At 42.4% G+C, this 23,609-nt stretch overlaps 1 protein-coding gene across 1 annotated transcript in view; it reads left to right on the top strand.

Annotated features, from left to right (window-relative positions):
• MCCC1 (methylcrotonyl-CoA carboxylase subunit 1) overlaps positions 1 to 22,639 on the top strand; it is a 30,186-nt gene extending 7,547 nt beyond the window's left edge. Inside the window, exons 2-19 of the mRNA XM_081862414.1 lie at positions 1,104 to 1,150; positions 1,645 to 1,784; positions 2,690 to 2,785; positions 5,207 to 5,328; positions 6,095 to 6,242; positions 7,986 to 8,107; positions 9,827 to 9,938; positions 10,987 to 11,068; positions 12,759 to 12,886; positions 13,750 to 13,933; positions 14,151 to 14,260; positions 14,856 to 15,072; positions 15,315 to 15,401; positions 17,030 to 17,079; positions 17,430 to 17,567; positions 18,416 to 18,523; positions 20,094 to 20,165; positions 22,402 to 22,639. Of these exons, the coding sequence (XP_081718540.1) occupies positions 1,104 to 1,150; positions 1,645 to 1,784; positions 2,690 to 2,785; positions 5,207 to 5,328; positions 6,095 to 6,242; positions 7,986 to 8,107; positions 9,827 to 9,938; positions 10,987 to 11,068; positions 12,759 to 12,886; positions 13,750 to 13,933; positions 14,151 to 14,260; positions 14,856 to 15,072; positions 15,315 to 15,401; positions 17,030 to 17,079; positions 17,430 to 17,567; positions 18,416 to 18,523; positions 20,094 to 20,165; positions 22,402 to 22,521 (2,083 nt within the window). The 3' untranslated portion in view covers positions 22,522 to 22,639. The remainder of the gene's footprint in view (positions 1 to 1,103; positions 1,151 to 1,644; positions 1,785 to 2,689; positions 2,786 to 5,206; positions 5,329 to 6,094; positions 6,243 to 7,985; positions 8,108 to 9,826; positions 9,939 to 10,986; positions 11,069 to 12,758; positions 12,887 to 13,749; positions 13,934 to 14,150; positions 14,261 to 14,855; positions 15,073 to 15,314; positions 15,402 to 17,029; positions 17,080 to 17,429; positions 17,568 to 18,415; positions 18,524 to 20,093; positions 20,166 to 22,401) is intronic.
• The last annotated feature ends 970 nt before the right edge of the window (positions 22,640 to 23,609 follow it).

Genomic DNA, 23,609 nt, shown 5'->3' with positions numbered 1-23,609 from the left:
TGGCTAATAGCCACTTATAACCTAATCCTCTGTGAATTGGACTGAACTTGTTTTAAAGCCACCTGTTTGCTGGAAGGAACCTGACACGCCGAATGGCTCGTCCTTGTGGAAATTGTTGAAGGGGTGTGGGATTTTGCCCTGGGATGGCCAGGCCAGTAACATACTAATTCAAAATAACTAGGCAGGGGTGTAGTAGGACAAGGACCTAAGCAGCTGCACCCCATAGGTGAGACAATATTGCAACCAAGCTTGGTGGGATGAGCCCCATCATTGGCTTTCAGACATTTGATTAGGAAGCTTTCTGTGCTCCTAATTGAAATCATTATAGACCGGTACTTTTTGAGATGGAATAAACAGTATTTCCAAATTTGGCCTCACCACAGGAAAGGCAATGCAACACTGACTGTCTTGTTCTCTGTTCTGGGGAACCCCAGCCAGATGGGCGGGGTATAAAGAATATTATTATTATTATTATTATTATTATTATTATTATTATTTGCTTCCTAGCCTGGAATTTCATACTTGATGCTGTATAGTGAGCTGACATTTCTGTTGACTCCCAAGATTTCTCTTTTGGTTAGTTACCATCAGTTCAGACAACGCCATCAGCACATAGGTGAAGTTAGGGTTGTCCCTATGTGCATTACTTTACACTTAACTTACATGGAACCAACCTGACTCTTCTTCTCTGTCTTGTTCTCAGCCATGTAGATATGACCAAGCGTACATTTTAAATGCTGCATTCTCACAACTATGTTCTTCAGATCAGTTCCAGTTACAGATAGGTAGCCGTGTTGGTCTGCCATAGTCAAAACAAAAAATTCCTTCCAGTAGCACCTTAAAGACCAACTAAGTTAGTTCTAGGTATGAGCTTTCGTGTGCATGCACACTTCTTCAGATACACAGATACTTCAGATCAGTTGTTACCATGTAGTAGCTCAACTGCAAAAGGAATAGTTATAGATCAGTCAGGTTTTTTTTCTTTTCTTACTGGGTTCCTCTACCCTTAACAATTGTACCCAGCATTTTATTTCCACCCCAGGAATAGCTCTATTGGCTAAATTTCTACTTTTGTTTTATACTATGCTGTTTCCCTCTTACAGAAAATGGATCTGGACAGCAAGAGTCAGAAAATACTCTTCTGCAAAAGGTGAACTGTTTGGATTATTGTATTTACAGAAAAAAAAATGTGTATTTAATGTTAACATTTTCGTAGCATCAGCTCTGCTTTTTTAAAAAATTAAATGCTCACCCTGGGTGCTTGCATCTGAAAGTTTTATTTGCAAAGAGCTTGCTGAAGTTTGGCAAGCAGGTAGGTGGCAACAGTGTTTCTTTACATATTGAGATTTCCTCTAGAAAGGGTAAATCCAGATTAAATGGGAGAAATACACAAGCTGACATTTCGATGGTAACCATATTGTGTTGATGCTGCAAAAAACTTGCATGCACGAGGAGCACCCATCTCACACAAAAAAACCCCACCTCTGCAAGCACCCAATTCCTTAAGCAAAGAAGCTTTTATTCATGATGTGGAAGACATGTTAAAAATAATAATAGGAATGAAGTTGTGCTACTGTTAGCAGTAACAATCATGGTTTAACACTTTTGAAACTTACTTTCTCCTTTTCTAAAACAAACAAACAGGGCAAAGAAATATTGAGAAAGTCCTCGTGGCAAATAGAGGTGAAATAGCATGCCGAGTGATGCGGACTGCCAGGAAGATGGGAGTGAAATCTGTGGCCGTTTACAGTGATGCTGACAGGAATTCAATGCATGTAGCAATGGTAAAACACACATTTGTTAAAACATGTAAGGGGCCAACCCTGAAAACAATTGTGAAGAAGCGGAATTAAGTTGAATATGCAAAGCTGATTTAAACTGAGTCAGATTGTTGTTCCATATGAAACTGGGTTGTCTGCTCTGCCTTCTCCCCTCCTTGCGGCAGATTTGTTCCCCAGAGTTTGTAGACGTCAGCTTTCTGATTGTAAATTGAAGTGACATATTTTCTTTTAAAAGAAAGGGACAACTGAACTTGGAAGAAACAGAAAATGCTTGTACAGTCATACCTTGGTTTTCAAACAGCTTAGTTCTCAAACCTTTTGGCTCCCAAATGCCGCAAACCCGGAAGTGAGTGTTCCAGTTTGCAAACTATTTTTGGAAGCCGAACATCTGATGGGGCTTCTGCAGTTTCCAATTGGCTGCAGGAGCTTCCTGCAGCCAATCAGAATCCGCACTTTGGTTTCCGAACATTTTTGGAAGTCGAATGGACTTTCGGAACGGATTCCGTTCAACTTCTAAGGTACGACTGTAATAATTAATGCAAACATTTCCACATCTGGAAACTAATGATTCAGTCCTGTTTTATTTGTATCTAGCCTTATTTCAGTTCTCTGGAATATGTTGGAAAGCCAATATACAGATTTATTCTTAATTATATTGCAGACTCAAGTTGAGGGCTCTTTCTTTTAAATTTTCAGACCTACACAGTTTCTTATGTATAAGTCTCTGTATACTCAGTGGAACTCAAAGTAGTCTATAAATTCTGATTCAATTGCGGTTCTGCTGTTTAAGGTCCCCCCTTCCCAAAACAAAGGTGTCTTGGAATGTAGCTCTAAAATTAGCTGTTCTGCAATTGTCTGAAATGTAGCCAAATAATAATGTAAACACAGGTCCCTTTATTTCATTACAGGCAGATGAAGCGTATTTCATTGGCCCAGCACCATCTCAGCAAAGTTACCTGTCCATGGAAAAGATAATGCAGGTGGCCAAAAAGTCAGCAGCGCACGTATGTATTATAATTCACTTCTTCATTCAACCTGCTTATACATGTATTTTTAAATAGATGTCAACTCTGGATGCTATTCAGTATTGAGTTTTACGGGGCAGCCAAGGCCTTAGGAGCAACTTAGCACAGAGTTTTGTAGTTCCACAATTGAAGAGATTCTCAACATGGTAAATGTGGAGTCCTACATGCATCATTTCGACAGTTAGAGAGACATGAACTTCACTTTAAATCAGATAATTTTCCTTGGATCCCCCACAAGACATTAGGGGTTGCACTCCTGTTCGCGTTTGCCTTTCTCCACTAAAGCTACTTGTGTGGCTCATCTGAACTTTACAGGGAGTGTGTTCTCTCATGCGCTCCTCCTTGTGTACCTAAATCAGCAGGAGAGGCCCTGCTTCATAATGCCTTGCGCGTTGCTGAGGGGAAGTTGGTGAGGATATGGGACGGGGCTTTATTCGTGATGGCACACACATTGTGGAATTTGCTTCCACCTGAGGGCCACCTGACTCCCTCCTTGGTGTTTTCCACCAGAAGCCAAGGATATCTTAGAATAATAGAATCCCAGAATCATAAAATTTTAGAGTTGGAAGGGACCCCAAGGGTCATCTAATCCAACCCCCTGCAATGAAGGAATATTTTGCCCAACGTGAGGCTGGAATCCACAATCCTGAGATTTTGATTCTCGTCCTCTAATCTTAATCATGAGCTTTCCCATTCAGCTAAAACATTGCTATTTTCTTTTGACTCTGATATTCCAGTTAGTTTTGTTTGTTTATACAGTGGTGCCCCGCAAGACGAACGCCTCGCAAGACGGAAAACCCGCTAGACGAAAGGGTTTTCCGTTTTGGAGGCGCTTCGCTAAACGAATTTCTCTATGGGGTTGCTTCGCAAGACGAAAAAATCTTGCGAGTTCCCGCGGGTTTTTTTCCACTTTTTCCCCCCTTTCCTAAGCCGCTAAGCCGCTTCTCAGCTGTTCCGCTGATAAGCCGCCTCTCAGCTGATCGCTAAAAGCCGCTAGACCGCTAATAGCGCTAATCCGCTAAGCCGTCAATGGGCTTGCTTCGCAAGAGGAAAAAACCGCTAGACGAAGAGAATCACGGAACGGATTAATTTCGTCTTGCGAGGCACCACTGTACATTTGCTGGTATTTTAGCTTTCGTTTTAAGTTTGTAAGGTTGTATGTCTAGCTTTTTAAAAAAGAAAATAGAAAACATGGATTGTGTGTTTATTTCATAGGTTTGTTGTTCTATTTTGCTGCTTTGAATGCCCATTTGGTGGAGAATGCTGTAAACAAATGGTTCAGATTAATTACTAGGGCTTTTGCTACAGAGGGATCTGCTTTATACAGTGGTGTCCCGCAAGACGAATGCCTCGTAAGACGAATAACCCGCTAGACGAAAGGGTTTTCCGTTTTTCGAGACGCTTCGCAAGACGAATTTCCCTATGGGCTTGCTTCGCAAGACGAAAACATCTTGCGAGTCTTGCGATTTTTTTCGCTCCCCCCCCTTTTTCTAAGCCGCTAAGCCGCTAATAGCCGCTAAGCCGCTAATAGCCGCTAAGCCGCTAATAGCGCTAATCCGCTAATCCGCTAATAGGGTTGCTTCGCAAGACGAAAAAACCGCAAGATGAAGAGACTCGCGGAACGGATTCTTTTCGTCTTGCGAGGCACCACTGTACCAGATCAGATTTCTTCTCTATCCAACTCATCATTGTCTGCTTTGACCAACAGCAGCTCTCCAGGCAGAGGACTTTCCTACCACCTTCTAATGAGAGATGCCAGGAACTGAACCTAAGTTATTCCACATGCATTGAGCTGTGGTCATTTCCCATAAAGCTGAGCTAGGGAAGGCTGTGCTCTTGCAGCACTGCTGATGTTCCTGCAGTGTTCTGCACTTGGGCAGAGCTTAGTAGTTGCAGCCAGGGTCCTGGTTACACTTCAATGACGCAACATGTGCTAACTGAAGCAAATGAAAATGTGTGCATTAGATATAAAAGTATAGAGCTTTGTGTGCCATAAGCCAGGCATAGGCAAACTTGGCCCTCCAGATGTTTTTGGACTACAACTCCCATCATCCCTAGCTAATAGGACCAGTGGTCAGGGATGATGGGAATTGTAGTCCCAAAAACATCTGGAGGGTTGAGTTTGCCTATGCCTGCCAGTTAATAAAACGGTATTTCCAGTATCCAAGCCTAGAACTTGATTCTACGTTCCTCACTGACTTTCAAAGAAAGCTACAAGAAACCAAGGCAGACTGTGGAGCATCAGAATGTCCTTCTGATGAACAATATCCTTCAGATATTAGGTTGCTGCATTTGGGGCTCTGTGCAGCTTCTGAAATAGTTAATTGAGGGAAAGCTCATGCAGGGCACTGTGAGACCTGCCAGTCTCATACAATATGCCCTTGATGCTTCCTGTTTTAGGCTATCCATCCAGGCTATGGCTTCCTGTCAGAAAACACAGAGTTTGCAGAGCTCTGCAACAAAGAAGGAATCATTTTTATAGGTCCTCCTTCATCTGCCATCAGGGATATGGGCATTAAGAGGTACTCTGTTTTGCTTCACGGCTAAACCTTTTTATACAGGGATGTTTACTATAATGGTTAAGATGGTTTTGTGTCTGACTGTGATGGTGCTTTACCAACCTGGTGCTCTCCAGAAGTTTTGGACTACAATTCCCATCAGCCCCAGCTGCTGCAGCTGATGGGAGCTGTAGTCCAGAGTGTCTGGAGGTTACCCAGTTTGGGCAAGGCTGTTAATATAGCCTTGTGTTTGGGCTCCCCAATCCCCTCGTCTGTATGTGCAGTGAATTAAGCCTACAGCATTTTCACTGGTCTGTGGGAATGACCACAAAGCAATACGGTGAACCTCAGCATGGAAGGAAATCTAAACTGTGTACAAGGCTGTAGAGCAAGACTAGAATCAGGTTTCAGAGCGTGACATGGCAGTTTTCTTATGCAAGCAGAAAATTTGTGCTTTTTGAATTTAGCCCTCATAGAGTTATGGGAAGAACTCTATAAAGAAAAATAAAACAGACAGGAATTTCCCATTTGCTAAAACTGTTTTAAATCTCATGGGCTGATCAGATAAACATTTTATATGCTGCATGTTCACATACCGGCAAGTTCTACTTTGCCCCCTTGTGGCTCCCCAGCATGCATACATGGCAAGGAATACGGTTCCTTTCTGTATGAGAGAATTGTAATATTGGAAGTAGTCCTAGATTGTGGGAATAAAATGCAGATGATGAGATGTGTAACAAGAGGCCCTCACTGACATTGCCACTGAGTACTGAAAAATATTCTTTTGAAGCACTTCCAAAGCTATCATGTCTGCTGCTGGGGTTCCTGTTGTCGAAGGTTACCATGGTGAAGATCAGTCTGACAATTGCTTGGAAGAGCAAGCCAGAAGAATAGGGTATCCAGTCATGATCAAAGCAGTTCGTGGAGGTGGAGGAAAGGTAAGGGCAAAGGAATTTGATCCTCAGCTGATCTACTGTACAAACAGAACAGAGCAAAGATCTTCAGCTCTGGTAAATAAATGCTTAAGGTGTAATGTGCCAATCACTGTGCCAGCCTGACATCTCGGACCCTGGTCACGCTACAAAGTTATCCTATATGTCAAGGGTGGCTAATCTGTGGTCCTCCAGATGTTGCTAGACCACAACTCCCACCAGCTGCAGCTGGCATGGTCAATGGTTAAGGATGATGGGAGCAGTTTCAGCCACATCTAGAGCACCACAGAATAGTCATTCCTGCTGTGCATTAATAGTGAATTCAACCTCTTTGTGAGAATCTATGTAATCAAACAGCACCATTCATATTCAGGTTTGCAGGAATACCAAAAAAATAAAACCCATGTTGGGAAGAACCTAAAGGGACACGGGTGGCGCTGTGGGTTAAACCACAGAGCCTAGGGCTTGCCGATCAGAAGGTTGGTGGTTCGAATCCCCGCGATGAGGTGAGCTCCCGTTGCTCGGTCCCTGCTCCTGCCAACCTAGCAGTTCGAAAGCACGTCAAAGTGCAAGTATATAAATAGGTACGGCTCTGGCGGGAAGGTAAACGACATTTCCATGCGCTGCTCTGGTTCGCCAGAAGCGGCTTAGTCATGCTGGCCACATGACCCGGAAGCTGTACGCTGGCTCCCTCGGCCAATAAAGCGAGATGAGCGCTGCAACCCCAGAGTCGGCCACGACTGGACCTAATGGTCAGGGGTCCTTTTACCTTTAAAGGGTTTGGGGGCAGGGGCAAGCATGCAGCAGGACTTCAGAAGCTGCCTAATGAGGACTGTGGCTGCTCAGTGGGCACAGAATGCTGACGGGGACAGAAACAAAACCAGGGAGGCGCAGGAATGGCGTGTCCTGGAAAAGTCATGATGACTAGCTGACTGGTGGAACCCTGAGTCAGAGCACTCCATGTTGCAACATTTGCATGTGGGCCTCAGTTGGCTTTTATCCTTATTTAAATTGCTAGCTGTCATCTCTCCATTAGCACCAGGACTTGTTGTTGTTTAGTCGTTTAGTCATGTCTGACTTTGTGACACCATGGACCGGAGCACACCAGGCACTCCTGTCTTCCACTGCCTCCCACAATTTGGTCAAACTCACGTTAGTAGCTTCAAGAACACTGTCCAACCATCTCATCCTCTGTCGTCCCCTTCTCCTTGTGCCCTCAATCTTTCCCAGCATCAGGGTCTTTTCCAGGGAATCTTCTCTTCTCATGAGGTTGTCAAAGTATTGGAGCCTCAGCTTCAGGATCTGTCCTTCCAGTGAGCACTCAGGGCTGATTTCCTTCAGAATGGATAGGTTTGATCTTCTTGCAGTCCATGGGACTCTCAAGAGTCTCCTCCAGCACCATAATTCAAAAGCATCAATTTTTCGGCAATCAGCCTTCTCCAAGGCTGAATTACTTGGTTTCATACAACTTTGTCATAATGCATGTTTTGACCATGGCAGTAATGCACCTAACAGGAAAGCGGTTGAGACAGTGGTTGCCAGTTTGGTCCCTCCTCAAAGTTACTACAACTATATGTTATGTACTCAGTGGCACCTGAACAGTAGCTGATTCAAAGTTAGTACTTGCATGAGTGATGCATCCATATTGTAAACCAACCAAGCAAAAATGGATTTGGGACATCCTATTGTTTTTCACTCACTAATTTTTGCTCAATATTATTCTAATATACTGGTTTTGTCACACCGTAGGGCATGAGAATTGCTCTTTCCGAAAAGGAGTTTAAGGAACAATTGGAATCAGCCAGGAGAGAAGCCAAGAAGTCTTTCAACGACGATGCCATGCTGATAGAGAAATTTGTAGATAATCCACGGTAACTAAACCATCCATCTGCTTGTAATCTCTTTAATGAGTTTGTAGAACGAAAGTAGGAGAATTGATGGGGGTGTCTCCTACGGCAGGTGAAGCATCAGCAGTGAATTTGCACCACCCCCTCCCCAAATCTCAGAAAAGCATGTTCAGGACATTTGGTAGGTGCACATCACTCCTCCTGCCCTGGAAAATCTATCCATGGCTGGAGGGAGGCCAAAGCTTGGGTGCCTGTTGGGGCGTTGAGCAAGGGAAACTGAAAATACCTGATAGACAATTTCCCTAGAGCTCTTGGGACATGACACTGACCTCCCCAAGGTTGCTGTTTTTGCTGGGTGAGGAATTTATGATAGTAAGAGCTGCAGCTATCTCACCCACCCCCCAAACCTCTTTCTCTTATCACTTTTTCCCACTTCAAGATACTTGCAGACCACAATGTATAGTACTATATATTTTAATAGTAGCAATGAACTATCTATTTAGAAGGCATATGCTGGGTTGTATGGTGCATGCTACAGTAGTCTTCACCACAGTATAAAATATTTCAGGGTTATAGTGATCTCTCTAATCCGTGTTAACAATTGTGAAGCCCCCTTAAAGTAATTGCAAATCACAGGTCCTTCAAGATAACAGTTGTGAGAACAAAACTTACATACACTGAAAAAGCAGGCAATAATAGTTTGTTTATATGTGTATACTTTTTATCTGGTAATGTGTGAAAATGCACTGATTCCAATACAGTGGTGCCCCGCAAGACGAACGCCTCGCAAGAAGGAAAACCCGCTAGACGAAAGGGTTTTCCGTTTTGGAGGTGCTTCGCAAAACGAATTTCCCTATGGGCTTGCTTCGCAAGACGAAAATGTCTTGCGAGTTCCTGCGGTTCCCCCCCCCTTTTCTAAGCCGCTAAGCCGCTTATCAGCTGATCCGATAAGCCGCTAAAAGCCGCTAAAAGCCGCTAATAGCGCTAATCCGCTAAGCCGTCAATGGGCTTGCTTCGCAAGACGAAAAAACCGCTAGACGAAGAGAATCGCGGAACGGATTCTTTTCGTCTTGCGAGGCACCACTGTATATTAGTGATAATTATTCTGGAGTATATTTTGGCCCTATAGACATATATAGTTGTGACAGTGCAAAGTGTAGCTTGCTATCAAAACTTCCTAAATGGGGCACTTTAAGTTCCAGGATAACAGTTTACTACAATGCAGATCACATGCTTGGTTGTCTTTCTGATCCTTCCGTTCATTTAGGGTTTTTAGCACAAGGTAACGAGTCAAGACCTAGTTTGTGATATTGCAAACATCAGACACATTGACCTTGTTCTGAATTGCTGTTTGAATTCTAGATCTCTCCAATAACTTACTACTATTTAAAAACAAAAGTGTGCTTTTGAGAAATATTTGCTTAAGTGCACAGACCTTCCTTTTCCTAGAATATAATGTTAGAGATTAGCATGTTTAAAGTTATTTTAAGTATGATGTAGGGTAGAAGAAAACACTGCTCTTCTTGAGGTTTACATTGTTTCCAATTCTGAAAAATAAGATTATCTTTAATATATGATAGGTTGTGCTAGTTGTCTTGAAGTGGCACAGACTACTGTGATGGAATAATGCACTTTGCTCTTTAAAAAATGGCACTAATGGTCATTGGCACTGATGGACATGAACCTTTATTTATTAATATTTACATCTGAACCTTTATTTGTTAATTTTTACACCCGAAACAGGCATGTAGAAGTTCAGGTATTTGGAGACCAGCATGGCAATGCAGTTTATCTGTTTGAAAGAGATTGTAGTGTACAGAGAAGACATCAGAAAATTATTGAAGAAGCTCCAGGGGTGAGTGACTAGTTTCTGAAAAGGTGATTGAAATAGATGTAAGTGCCTTTTTTTGTTTACTTTATTAACATGTTTTTTGTTTTTCATATGTGATACCAATGGCTTCTTGGTATATATTATTTTTTTTTGCAGAATATAATACTAGTTTCAGAAACACCCAAACATGGGATTTTGTGTGTGGTTTTTTATTGTTGTTTTTTAACCACATTGAGTTTGGAAATCATGCTTGCTACCCCAGTATCTTGTTGCTAAACTGTAGAGCACATGCACACACTTCTGAAGCTACTAGAGAAGCTACTTTTTCTGGAATGTTCTGTTAGTTTATCTGGGCTTTTCTGAACTACCTAAGCTATTCCTGAAATGTGTTTTATACTGGTGATGCCTCATTGGTTCGACCATGTCTCTATTATGTTCAGCTTACTGATGACTTTGTAACTTATAAAGTAGCACTCTATGCGTTGGCAGCTAAGAAGATCAGGAGGGAAGAACTAGATAAAATAGCGGTCAACTGCAAAGGGGATGCGGATATTTAATTTGGCACATTTTACTAGAGAATCTTCTGCTATTCTGTTTTATGCAACAAACAATCTTAGTAGTTGTGACCGTGGTTTATATTGTATGTGTGGTGCCTGATGATTTTTGTGGTTATTGCTGTTTTTCCGTTTGTTATTTTTCTGAAGGATGCCATGACCTATGGCTAGCACAATAAAAGTCAATGATGATGATGATGATGTTCAGCATGTGGTTCCAGAAGACTTTATTTATTTGTGCACACATGTTAAGCCTTTCGTCAACATGCTTATATTTAAAGGAGTTGGATATTTTTCTTTGCAGGGTTTTGAAACCATCAGTGCTCAGTTAAGTGATCTGTTCTGGTACAGCTTCTCTGTGAGGTTCATCTTATGTAGATGAAATGTGGCTTGAATAACTGCATGTGAAAAGAAGAGGGTTTTTTTAAAAAATCTGTTTTTCCCCAGATAGATGATACCTGCATGCAAGCACATAAATGTGGTATAAATGTAGTAACATCATTTCAACCTTTTCTTAGCCAGGAATTAAGCCTGAAATAAGAAGGAAACTTGGAGAGGCAGCTGTCAGGGCAGCTAAAGCTGTGAACTATGTTGGAGCAGGTATTGCAAACTTAACTTCCTTTTAGTGCTGTATTTAGTTTCACATTGGAAGTTACGTACCCATATGGGAGGCATGCTTAGAGGAAGGCTGCTTTAAGTGGAAATGTAGAGTTTATAAAGTGATTCTAGCTCTAACTTGGGTGGATAAAATTTGAAACTGCAAAGGAAAGATTAAAAAACCACCACCCAGAATAATATTGTCTGTACATTTATTTATTTTTTCAATCTAGACGTGAAGTCTGCAGCCAAAGATTTAGCTAGCTATTTTAAGTGAATATGTAAAGGTCACTCATCTTTATCTTTGTGGCTCTTGGCTGTGTGTTCCCTTTCTCTCTGCCCTTTCATTCCTTGTTGCTTTTCGCCCTCAGTCTCCTGCCTTTTGGCTTTCTTTTCATGCACTTCATAATTCCCTGCACCTTGTACTTTTATTTTCCTGGGATGTTAAGCCCAAACACTGAGATCCAGCGCCGAGGGCCTTCTGGTGGTTCCCTCACTGCGAGAAGTGAAGTTACAGGGAACCAGGCAGAGGGCTTTCTTGGTGGTGGCTCCCACCCTGTGTAACGCCCTTCCATCAGATGTCAAGGAAATAAGTAACTATCCTACTTTTAAAAGACATCTAAAGGCAGCCCTGTTTAGGGAAGTTTTTAATGTTTAATGCGGCATTGTGTTTTTAATATTTGATTGGGAGCAGCCCAGAGTGGCTGGGGAAATATTATTGTTGTTGTTGTTATTATTATTATTATTATTATTATTATTATTATTATTATTATTATTTATTATGTTCTGCCTCACTGCTTCTGTCCAGAATAAGGGAAGCTCAGCCAGCCACTGGCCCAATTGCACACCATTCTAAGCCAAACCATGACTTACCATGAATTTGCTGCCTTTCAAGGAGGATATCGCAACTACTTTGCTTTCCCAGGGGTTTTTAAGTCCGTGCAGCGCAGCAGCTAAGCCCAGGTTTGACTTAGTGTGTCATTCAAAGCCAGGCTCGTGGTTGAGACAGTGTGGTGTAGTGGTTAAGAGCGGTGGACTTGTAATCTGGTGAACCGGGTTCGATTCCCCGCTCCTCCACATGCAGCTGCTGGGTGACCTTGGGCTAGACACACTTCTTTGAAGTCTCTCAGCCCCACTCACCTCACAGAGTATTTGTTGTGGGGGAGGAAGGGAAAGGAGAATGTTAGCTGCTTTGAGACTCCTTCGGGTAGTGATAAAGTGGGATATCAAATCCAAACTCCTCCTTCTCTTGATATCTCTTCTCCTTAACCATGATCTGTAGCTAAAGTGTGTCCTATGGTTTGTCCTATGGTTGCAGGTTATGGTTTGAAAGGCATGCTGTGCCAAACTTTGGCTGTCCTGCACTGTCCCCAAATGCCCAGGGAGGGGCAAAGTGACTGCAAGCTTCTCTTCTGAAGCCAGCGTGTTTGTGTGGTCACAGTAAGCCAGAATCTGAGTAGGCTTAAGGCTGCATTTGACTGAGAAATAGTTCCACTGGATTAGGGTGTTATACTTCCTGGAGGATTTCCAAGCTGTGGTTTTGGATCAGGTTTTTAAAAATATAGATAAGATGCTTCATATCGACAACAGACAGCAAACTCTGTGGACAATGGCATTATGCTGGGATCAGTGGGACTTTGTTTAGAGAAAGCGTTTCCACCGCTATTAAATGTACCAATCTTAAATATTTCAGGAACAGTGGAATTTATTATGGATAGTGAACATAATTTCTATTTCATGGAGATGAACACCAGGCTGCAAGTGGAGCACCCAGTTACTGAGATGATCACTGGGACAGACTTGGTGGAATGGCAACTTAAGGTAAGGGCTTATGAGGGCAGCATCCATAGGAACATAGGAAGCTGAATTAGACTGAGCCAGACCCTTGGTCCTTCTAATTCAGAATTGTCAGTGCTTATTGGCAGAAGCTCTCTATAGAGTTTCAGACTGTGGGCATTCCCAAGCCCAGCTGAAGGTGCTGGGGATTGAACCAGGGACTTTGTGCATGCCAGTAAGATGCTCTGCCTGTGCCTCCATTTGAAGCCAAGCATTGCTTTTAACCACCAGTCTGGGAAGGTTTCTCCTTGGGACAGTGAATTCTCACTCTTTCTGTCTGGGCTGATGCTAAATTGGGCATTGAATGAGAATATGTAAATGCAGTAATATTAGAAGTTAAGGATGCATCAAGAACGGCACATGGGAAGTCACTTGAACAAAATTGTATTAATTGGGAAATATTTTGTATAATTGGGTTGAGATCTGGAAAATCAATAAAAATAATTGGCAAAAACGTGAACGAGGATCTGGAATAGACTTGCTTCAAGTTATTCCACTGTGTGAGTGCTTTCCCACACAAAGTTTGCTACAGTCTGACTTGAGAATTAAAAATGGGAAGGATTAGCTAGTTGCAGGTATTATAGAATTCAATCTGTTGCTCTGTAGATGGTTTGTGAATGAGAGTTTAAAGCAGGAATTGCCAGCCTGCTTTTCTGTCTGCTGTACAGCTGTCAAAGGCACAAGAACCCTGTTTTTTTATGCAGTGTAAACCCTAAACCTCAAATACCTCAAGGATTTCTACTACTCATATTTTGCTGCATGATTTTTCTGTGATTCCTTGATACCCTCACAGTCCAAAGACACTATTCTCAATCCCATAGAAAAAGCAAAACTGGTTTTCTTTACAGGTTGCTTCAGGGGAGAAGATTCCTTTGACTCAGGAAGAGATCTCTCTTAATGGACATGCTTTTGAAGCTAGGATCTATGCCGAAGATCCAAACAACAACTTCATGCCGGGGGCTGGACCCTTACTGCATTTGTCTACACCACCCTCTGACAGTTGCACCAGGATAGAAACCGGGGTAAGACAAGGTAAACTGAACCTCCTTGCTGCAAATTAGTGTCAGGGACATTCTTTTCGCTTTAAGGGTGCTATTGTAGTTTCAAATCAAAGGGGATGGTTTACTAATCTATCCTTTGCCTTGACCACGTTTTCCATAACTGACTAAAGGAAATAACGGGGTACGAACTGACTCCTTTTTAAGTTACTCATTCTGGCAAATTGCTTTCCCAACTCTTCCTATTTCAGGGGATGAGGTTTCTATATATTATGACCCAATGATTGCTAAGTTGGTCGTTTGGGCAGAGGATCGTCAAGCAGCGTTAAGGAAATTAAGATACTGCCTTCGGCAATATAATGTAAGTACAGACGACATTATGATTTATCAAGTTCGGGTCCTATCCAGTGCTTTTCCTCTGGGGGACACACAGGGGTATGCGTACCCCTAAACATTTTATGTTGCCCAGATCAACATGCGCCAGCTGTCTCTGCAATAGCAGTGCAGACTGGAGCTCTGTCATTTTCTGCGCCGTTGCCCAGGGAGGGGAGTCTGGGGTGGCCGTGGTGGATGCAGTGGCACTGCTCCTCCTCCTGCCAGGCTAGAGCCAGCCTGTGAGTGCTTGTCCCTCCTCGTTCAAGCCAACCCCGCCATCGTGGGGACCTTCCCTTCCTCTCAGCGCCACCGCCTCAAGTCCCTCATCTGGGGGTTGGGAAAGGGTTGGAGGTTAGGAAGAGGGGGAGTGGGAGCAGCCAAAATGAGAGTACCCCTAAACATTTTTAAAGAAAAAAAAGCACTGCTCCTCTCTGATAAAGTAGGGGACAGAGACCTGTGGCCTTCCGGATGTTCTTGGACTGCGTCTCCCATCATCTATGACTATGCCTGTTGGAGCACGTGACTGCGGCAAACGGCTTGCCTTCACCCAGTGTGCTTTCTTTGTTCCCTTCCCTTGGCAGATTGTAGGGCTAAGCACCAATGTTGATTTCTTGCTGGACCTCTCAGGCCACCCGGCGTTTGAGGCTGGAAATGTTCACACCAATTTTATCCCACAACATTACGATGAGCTATTTCCACCCAAAGAGGCAATATCTGAAGTGGCCTTATGCCAGGCAGCGCTTGGACTCATACTGAGGGAGAAAATTGTGACCGACACTTTTAGAATGCAATCAGGAGGTAGGCTCGAGGCATCTTTGGCTTTTTAGAATCCTTTCTGTTACAGGGAAGAATATGCCGTGTGTGTCTACTCTCCCTCCCTCCCCCTCTCTCTCTTTTATTTATTTGTTTCACATTCATAAGCAACAATTTTCCAGATCCCATAATTGCTTACAAGCAGAATTCTCTGCTTGAAAGAGCTCCCCCATTCATTTCAGTGGAGCAATAACTGAATCTTCCTCTCTCCATTTTTTATGTTCCAGATAAGTTCTCTCCATTTGCATCCAGCAGTGGAAGAAGAATAAATATACCTTACGTTAGAAACCTGACTCTTTTAGATGGTGAAAATAGTAAGTGACTTAGTTCTGAATGGCAAGAATTTGAGTGGCAATCTTTATTCTATAGCTGAGGAGGACAAAGAGACATAAAATAGTACAATAATTCAAAATGCTGTTCTTTTTATGTACATTGGATTGATTTATATAGATCACTTGGCATGTACTTAAACTGCAAGCATGGTTTTTTGTTTTCTTTGTTACTTTCATCAGAGCTGCCCCATATTTCCTGGTTGTTTTTGCAAAGACCTGTTTTGTTCATGCTGTTCAACATTCTCAACACTTTGGGAAGCAGGCCTTGCCACTACTGCATGCTTACATGGGATTAGATGAGCCCTAGGTATAATACTGAGTGATTTTAGTATTTTGTGGGATACCTTTTTTGTGCTAAGGACTGCTTCACCCTGCTGGACAGCTGTTGGGAGGCAACATATATGTTTCAGTGTTGATGGGGGCCAGACCCATGCACAGTCACACACCCTTAACACATGCAAAGTCAGGCACATAGTCATAGATGCACAGAAAGCTATTTCCCATGAAAACTCTACTCAAGTTTCACATTCTGTTTTCTCTAAAGTTTCTGAAAGGAAAGGAAGTTCTCCAACACCCTTCCCTCTCCTGACATGCAAAAAGAACTCAGTTGTCTAAGCAGCACATCTGAACCACGAACCCTCTCTTAAAACGAACTCAGTTGTCTAAGCAGCACATCTGAACCAGGACCCCTCTCTTAAAACGATACATTTCAGGATGCAGTTGCATCCTAAAAATTGATGGCATGCAGTTGCAAAATGCATGACTGGCTTTTTTGCACACTTGCAAGGGGCCACAAGTCGAGAATGAGCCCGAGTAAGGCCTGCTTCTGCATTGACGCCAAGTGGTCATCCGCAACTGGCAGTGACTTCTCAGAAGTTCTTAAAGGTCAGCTTGGCCTGTATTGGGGAAGTTTGCCTTCTAGGTAGCCTAGTCCTAAGTTGTTTAGGGCTTTAACCTTTAACAACAAAACATTGATCATGGCTCAGTAGCTGACAGGTAGCCAGTGCATATCTAATACAGTGGTACCTCTAGTTACGAACTTAATTCATTCCGGAGGTCCGTTCTTAACCTGAAACTGTTCTTAACTAGGGGTGTGCTTTCCTAATGGGGCCTCTTGCTGCCGCTGCGCTGCCGGCACACGATTTCCATTCTCATCCTGGGGCAAAGTTCTCAACTCGATTTAACTCTTCCAGGTTAGCAGAGTTTGTAACCTGAAGCGTTTGTAACTCGAGGTACCACCGTACGTGTAAAGCTGTGTCTCCCACTGAGCAACCTAGCAGCTCCATTTTGTACTTTTTGGCCGCTTCTGAACCAGGTGCAAGGGCAGCCTCTCGTTAGTTTAATTGTGAATCACTGTAGCGGCACAGTATGGCAGAAGGTGGAAGATGACGAAGGGAACAAGGAGCCCACACTTGTGAAGAATGGGGAGAGAGAGTGGAGGTGAAACTACTTAGAGCTTACAAATTTTAAAAATAAAGATAAATGGAGAGGAGGTACAGCTCAATTGGATGTGCATTATTTTTGGGTTTTAATTCCTCCTCTCCCCTAAAAAAAAAAAACCCCACAAAAAACCCCACTTGGAAGTAATTTAAATCTTTATTTTCTAACAGAAGTGAATATGACCGTAACCTACAATCGTGATGGATCATATGGCATGCAGGTAAACATCCTCTATGTAATTTGAGTTACTTTTTCTGTGTAGTTTTTTGCAAATCCTTTGTGGCCTATATGTATTTGACCCAATCCCATCTCTGTGGACTGAGACAAATAGGATAGAGTTTCTAAGGGGCATATGGGTGCCTTTTTTCATATTAGCCTTAAAGTTTCTCCTCTCATCCATCCTTGGAATGCAGCATGATCTATCCATCTCCCAAGCTTATTTCCTCAAAAGCGGTACATGGACCAGGGAGTTAAAATCCTGTATTCCTGCATTGCAAGAGGGTGGCCTAGATGACCCTCAGAATACCTTCCAACTCTGCAATTATATGATGCTATGTAATTGTATTTCAGATACAGAATAAATCTTTCCATGTTTCTGGAGATCTTTCGAGTGATGGTGATTTGGATTGCATAAGATGTTCAGTAAACGGAGTTGTTCATAAATCCAAGGTGGTGATTTTGGGCGACGCCATTCACCTCTTCTCACCGGTAATATTTTCCACTTGATTTATCTGGAGAATAAATTAACAGCCAGGGAAATGAGTGTTTTTTTTTAAAAAAGGGAAACAATTATAGATCTGGATACATCTATTTACATTTGGGAGAACAGGGATTGAATGTGTGACTCTAAACCTTTATGTAAGCAGCTCATAATATTCTTGTGACACTTGAAAATTCATAGCTTTAATTAGTAGCTAAGGCTAATTAGTCGATACTGAACTGTTCAGTGAATAAATTGGCTTGTAAAGCTAAACGCCTCACATCTTTAAGTCATAAGGATGGGGAGTTGGGGCATGGATCTTAAAACTTAAAAGAATATCCTAAATGACTAGATGTCTGTGTAAGCTCCTGTGAATCAGGGCTGCAATATTTGAAATGTATTCATGAGGAATTACACATTTTTAATCCAGCCCATTCATATTCATGCTTTATATCATTTCCAAAATATGTGTTGGCTTAGACTCGCATCCTTTTCATACATTATTGTCATTGCTACATCTTGGAAGTAAGTTAAGTCTAAGTAGGCTTGGGAAGTAAATTCAAAATAAGGTAACAAATTACCTTGGTGTTTTCTGAATTACATTGACAACCTCCTTTATAAGAAGGAATATTCTGTTGGTGGTCTCAGAAGGCTGCTTTTTCAGTAAAAAGTGATTAAAGGGAATTAAAATGGTTCTCTTAGTGAACATCATGTAAACTCCTTGTCAATAAATCAAGTGCTTAATGTCCATCCTAGTTACACCTGTCATTTCAGGATGTGGAAAATATAGGTTTGTACCAGCGGTAAAAAGTGTTGTTGCGCTCATCTGTCCGTGGTGTATTTTTATTTTCTCCAGGAAGGTAGTGAGCAGATTGGTCTTCCTGTGCCAAAGTATTTATCCGGAGTGGGTTCAGTTGGAGATCAGGGTGGGGCTGTGGCCCCCATGACGGGGACAATAGAAAAGGTAATTCTGGAGGGATCTGTGTGTGGGTGTGGCAGAGCCTTTTCTCTTTGTAAACTGCTTTACAGGTTTTTAAAAACAATTGGCATATGAATTTTATGAAATAAATAAATATATGAGGCGCATTGCCCTTTTGTACCAAAGGTGATGCATTGATGTGTCCTGCAGGGACTGTTCGCACATGCCATTCACTCCTGGTTACTTATCATCTTTCCTTACTGTAGAGTGTGGTTGCCTACAGTAGATTGCTGCTTACTTTGCAACTAGCTGCTTCCTTTAAGCTCCTCTGCTGAAGAATCTTGAGGAATTGCAGCTAATTCTGCAGCATGTTCTCACTTCATGCAAAGCAATTAGCAGGTCTTTTGAATCTCCTCACACACACCTCCATGTGAACTGAGAATATGGCCAGGAACACACCAGTCTCCCATGCTTGTATGGAAGACACGTAGGGGAATTGAAGACAAGATTACGTTCAAGGAAGCTTGTTCACTGCTATGGATCTTCTCACTGAAGCTCATATGAGTTCCTCAAGTAAAGTTCCTGGGACTCCCTTGAAAAGGATTTCTCAGCTGTCTTCCTTCTTCATTGCCATCTGACTGTAATCTCTTTGTCCTCACAACTAGCTGTTGGTCCACATCATCTGCTGTCAAACATTATAAACCCTCTAGGCTGCATTGCTGTTCTGTGCTGCTGCTTTGTTCATCAGTTTGCTTTGTGGCTTTAGTTTATGATATTATTATTATTATTTGTACTTGTTTTAATAGGGGCATTTTTGTAACTTGCCCTGGGACTATTCCATGAAGGGCCAGGCATTAATTACGACTCATAAACAAAGATGGCAGGTGATTTCATGTTCTCTAATTCTTACAGCCCGTTTACTCATGGTGTGGATTAACTTGCAACTGGGGGCTCCTCTGGACTTTTTTTTAAATTGCACATGCATGATGATAGGCACTCACGATGCTGTCAGGGTGGTCATACATGATCCCAATTTTCAATATTTCGGGATGCTCATACAGTTTCATGTCCAGTCAGTGCATATACTGTAGTGTCCTGCTGAAATCCTGCAACCACAAATATTCCGGGGGTGTTTTTTTGTCCCACTTTCATTGCACTATTGCCCCTCCGGACAGCGATGATGTGGTCACATTGGCGAAGCAAAGCAGAACAACTAAAGCAGAATAAATCCATCATTAATACACTCTTACTATGTCAAGAATATATTGCAGAACACACCTGCAATAAAACAGCAGTCTGGAACATACATATATAGCAAGAGCCATGACCAGTCATCCCTCCCTAGTCCATATGCCCCTATTTATCACGTGGTGATAAATGTTCACATGAACAAATTTTATTTTTGGGTGCACATTTTCATAGGTGCACTTTTAAAATGTCACCGTGTTGGAGAAACCAGCTGCAAAGGTAAACTTAGAAAAAGATTGCCATTCTTCATCCTCACACAAGGAATCTTTTGTCCTCGTTATTGCTTTCTGTGAACTTGGAGAGAAACACTATATTTGTATAGGAGGAACGTGACACCTGGCTTCTCACTCGCTTTTCAATTTGTTAGGTGTTTGTGAAAGCTGGTGATAAAGTCCAAGTCGGAGACCCGCTGATGGTTATGATAGCTATGAAAATGGAGGTGAGTATCATAACATTTTAATCATGGAGAAGACAAGAGGGATTTGGTTTTGGTTTATTAGCACATCATATAAAGTGTGCCTTAAATGTTGCAGGCATAGTATGTTAACTGACTAGTTGTTTAAGGATTGTGCTGGTTTTATTGGCATGACTGATTTCTAGCTGTAACAAACTGTCCTAATGTTTCCCAGGAGCAAATCTTCCATTGCGTTTGCATGCTGGAATATTCTGTATAGTTTAGAAAAATGACCCCTCGCCCCCCCCCCCTGCCATTTAAGCATTTCTATTCTATCCAAGGCTTGGTGCTATACAAATTCCAATAAGCAAAGAATCTCTCTAAAAACCACTGCATTTTTTCTTCATAATGCTCCTAGTAATTAATCTAAACCGTTGCAGGGTATGCATTTATAACTGTGTTTTGGCCTTGCTGGGTTCCTTAATAATAACCTCAAACAAACTGGCTCAGTTTGCCTTATTAATTGGATTCCACCTTGTGCACTGAACTATTGTTAGGCACTGTTGTAGAGCAGTGTGTAAACAAAAGTGGTGCCGTGTCAGAAATGGTAGAAATCGTAACTTGATGCTAAGTGACCCTTTTCCTCAAGCATTATATCATGTGCAAGCTTTTGACCCATCATTTTGATATAGCCTTGCATGACACACACTTAATTTCTAAAGCCAAAACCCAAAAATATCCTCTTAGGCACTCAGTCTAGCCTTAAAGGTTTGGAGCAGGGGAGAAAAAGACAAAATCTAGGGCAGGTAGATGCAGCTCATGGAGGGCCAGGTGATAGAACCTTCAGCATCCTACCAGAACTTTGGCCAATGTCCCAGCCACCTCTGCCAAAGTAATTAAAATGTGGTCTTCAATAGAATATAATTCGTAATATGCTTTTACAGGTATAGATCTGTGAAATTTGTAGGACAACGATCAGTGCTGTGATAAAAGTGCCCTGGGAGCAGTGCTATCATGGCACCGGTCTGTTTGGGAGGAACGAGAACCTCGGCTGAGTCTGGGTACCACTTCCTCCCCAGCAGACAGTGTGATCACCTGATTGGCTGATGGGAGGATGCCCCATAGCTCTGATGCACCACAGTGCAATAGATAACCATTGTTCGCATGGAAAGGGTTAACTTCCCACTCTGACCCATCCTACTCTGCAGATAATTGTTGCTGTGATTGTTGTTGTTTAGTGGTTTGGTCATGTCTGACTCTTCGTGACCCCATGGACCAGAGCACGCCAGGACTCCTGTCTTCCACTGCTTCCCGCAGTTTGGTCAAACTCATGTTGGTAGCTTCGAGATCACTGTCCAACCATCTCATCCTCTGTCGTCCCCTTCTCCTTGTGCCCTCCATCTTTCCCAGCATCAGGGTCTTTTCCAGGGAGTCTTCTCTTCTCATGAGGTGGCCAAAGTACTGGAGCCTCAGCTTCAGGATCTGTCCTTCCAGTGAGCACTCAGGGCTGATTTCCTTCAGAATGGATAGGTTTGATCTTTCAAGAGTCTCCTCCAGCACCATAATTCAAAAGCATCAATTTTTCAGCGATCAGCCTTCTTTATGGTCCAGCTCTCACTTCCATACATTACTACTGGGAAAGCTTTAACTGTTGCTATGATAAGGTTACCTAAAAGCAAAGTGATATGTTCTTATCTGTTGGGATGGAATAGAGGAATCCAATACTGACGCTAGGTAGCTCTCCCTGCCCCCCTACCTTAACATTTCTGCATCCATTGTTGTACTTGGATATTTATCTGTATCAATAAAAATTAAGATTTCTGTTCAGTAAATCAGCATTCTTTCGTTTGAGCCCTGAACCATGGGTTTTGGGTATAATGTCTGCACAGGAATCCTGTACAGTGGTACCTCAAGTTACATACGCTTCAGGTTACATACGCTTCAGGTTACAGACTCCGCTAACCCAGAAATAGTACCTTGGGTTAAGAACTTTGCTTCAGGATGAGAACAGAAATTGTGCTCCGGCGGCGCAGCAGCAGCAGGAGGCACCATTAGCTAAAGTGGTGCTTCAGGTTAAGAACAGTTTCAGGTTAAAACGGACCTCTGGAACGAATTAAGTACATAACCAGAGATACCACTGTATTGGCTTATAGATGATCTGCATATTTTAAATGAGGTGCCCTAATATATAGCTCTTATTTGTACAACTGATGGTGCCAACTTGAAGTTTTAAATAGAGAAACAGTGATTGTTTAGCTAATGTATACTTCTTTCTCTGCAGCATACCATACGGGCTCCAAAGGCGGGAATAATTAAGAAGGTTCATTACCAGGAAGGATCACAGGCCAACAGACATGCTCCACTAGTTGAGTTAGTGGAAGAAGACTCTGAATCTGAATAATCCCTGGTGAATGTCGGTGATGCCTTTTGATTTTTTTCCTGATTCTTTTTTATTCCTCAAGAAAACATCTTTATATTTTATTAATTTAATTATTACTAATAAAATGCTATCATAATAATTTGAATAGTTTCTCATCACAACTTTAGACTGCCTCCAAATTCTGTGCTTCACTTGATTACTCAACAACTGATGCAAAAACGGCAGACTTTTGTGGCCCCTTAAAGACTTAACACATTTATCACTTTCATGGGCTGCAGCCCATTTCACCAGGCACAGGAAGCGTTATTCTGAGTTGTGGGCACTTTGCGCCTGGTTGGGATGGAATTATAAGCAGTGAGGTCACTAAATTGGAGAGAAGTACAGACAGTGATGATTAGCAGCCAGATAGGCGGGGTATAAATAATAATTATATAAATTATTATTGCATATTTGACTGTGGTCATTCACACACACACACACACACACACACACACACAGTTGGAGTGATTACACATCTGAAAGGGAGGGGGGACTGCCTCCAAGTTGACAATGGGTGATGTGAAAGTTCTGGCTGTTGACAATGGGTGAAGTGAAAGTTATGGCTGTTGAAGGAATTTGTAATGGCTCATTCAGACGAGCAAGGCATCACGGGATGCTGTAGTCAATGAGTGGTAAGGATGCATCATTGGGAGATTGTGGACTCTCATTCATTGGAGGTTTTAAGGCAGAGATGGATGGCCATCTGCCATGGATGCTTTCATTGACATTCCTGGATTGCAGGGGGTTGGACTGGATGATCCTCGGGGGTCCCTGCCAACTCTACAATTTTATGATTCTATGGTACATGTCACGTAATGGCTAGCTGGTTGTGATGTACACTGACAGAGCACTCTGAACACATAGGTCGAAAGAAAGACACTTGTGAGTAAAAGTGCAGTCTCTTCACTGTTTGCGCAGCTGAATGTGTTCCATGTAAATGCAGTTTAATTTAGCTAGGCTAGTTTGTACAAAACTTCTGTTACAGGAAAGTTTCATTTTGGACAGTTGGCCAAGTGTGCTCCATCAGTTCCAAAGTGCACTTAGTACAGAATGCTCCACTCCTTCTGAAG

The sequence above is a fragment of the Podarcis erhardii genome (assembly GCF_964252035.2).
Source record: "Podarcis erhardii genome assembly, chromosome: 5".
Classification (NCBI taxonomy): Eukaryota; Metazoa; Chordata; class Lepidosauria; order Squamata; family Lacertidae; genus Podarcis; species Podarcis erhardii.
This window is presented reverse-complemented; position numbering and strand designations above follow the sequence as displayed.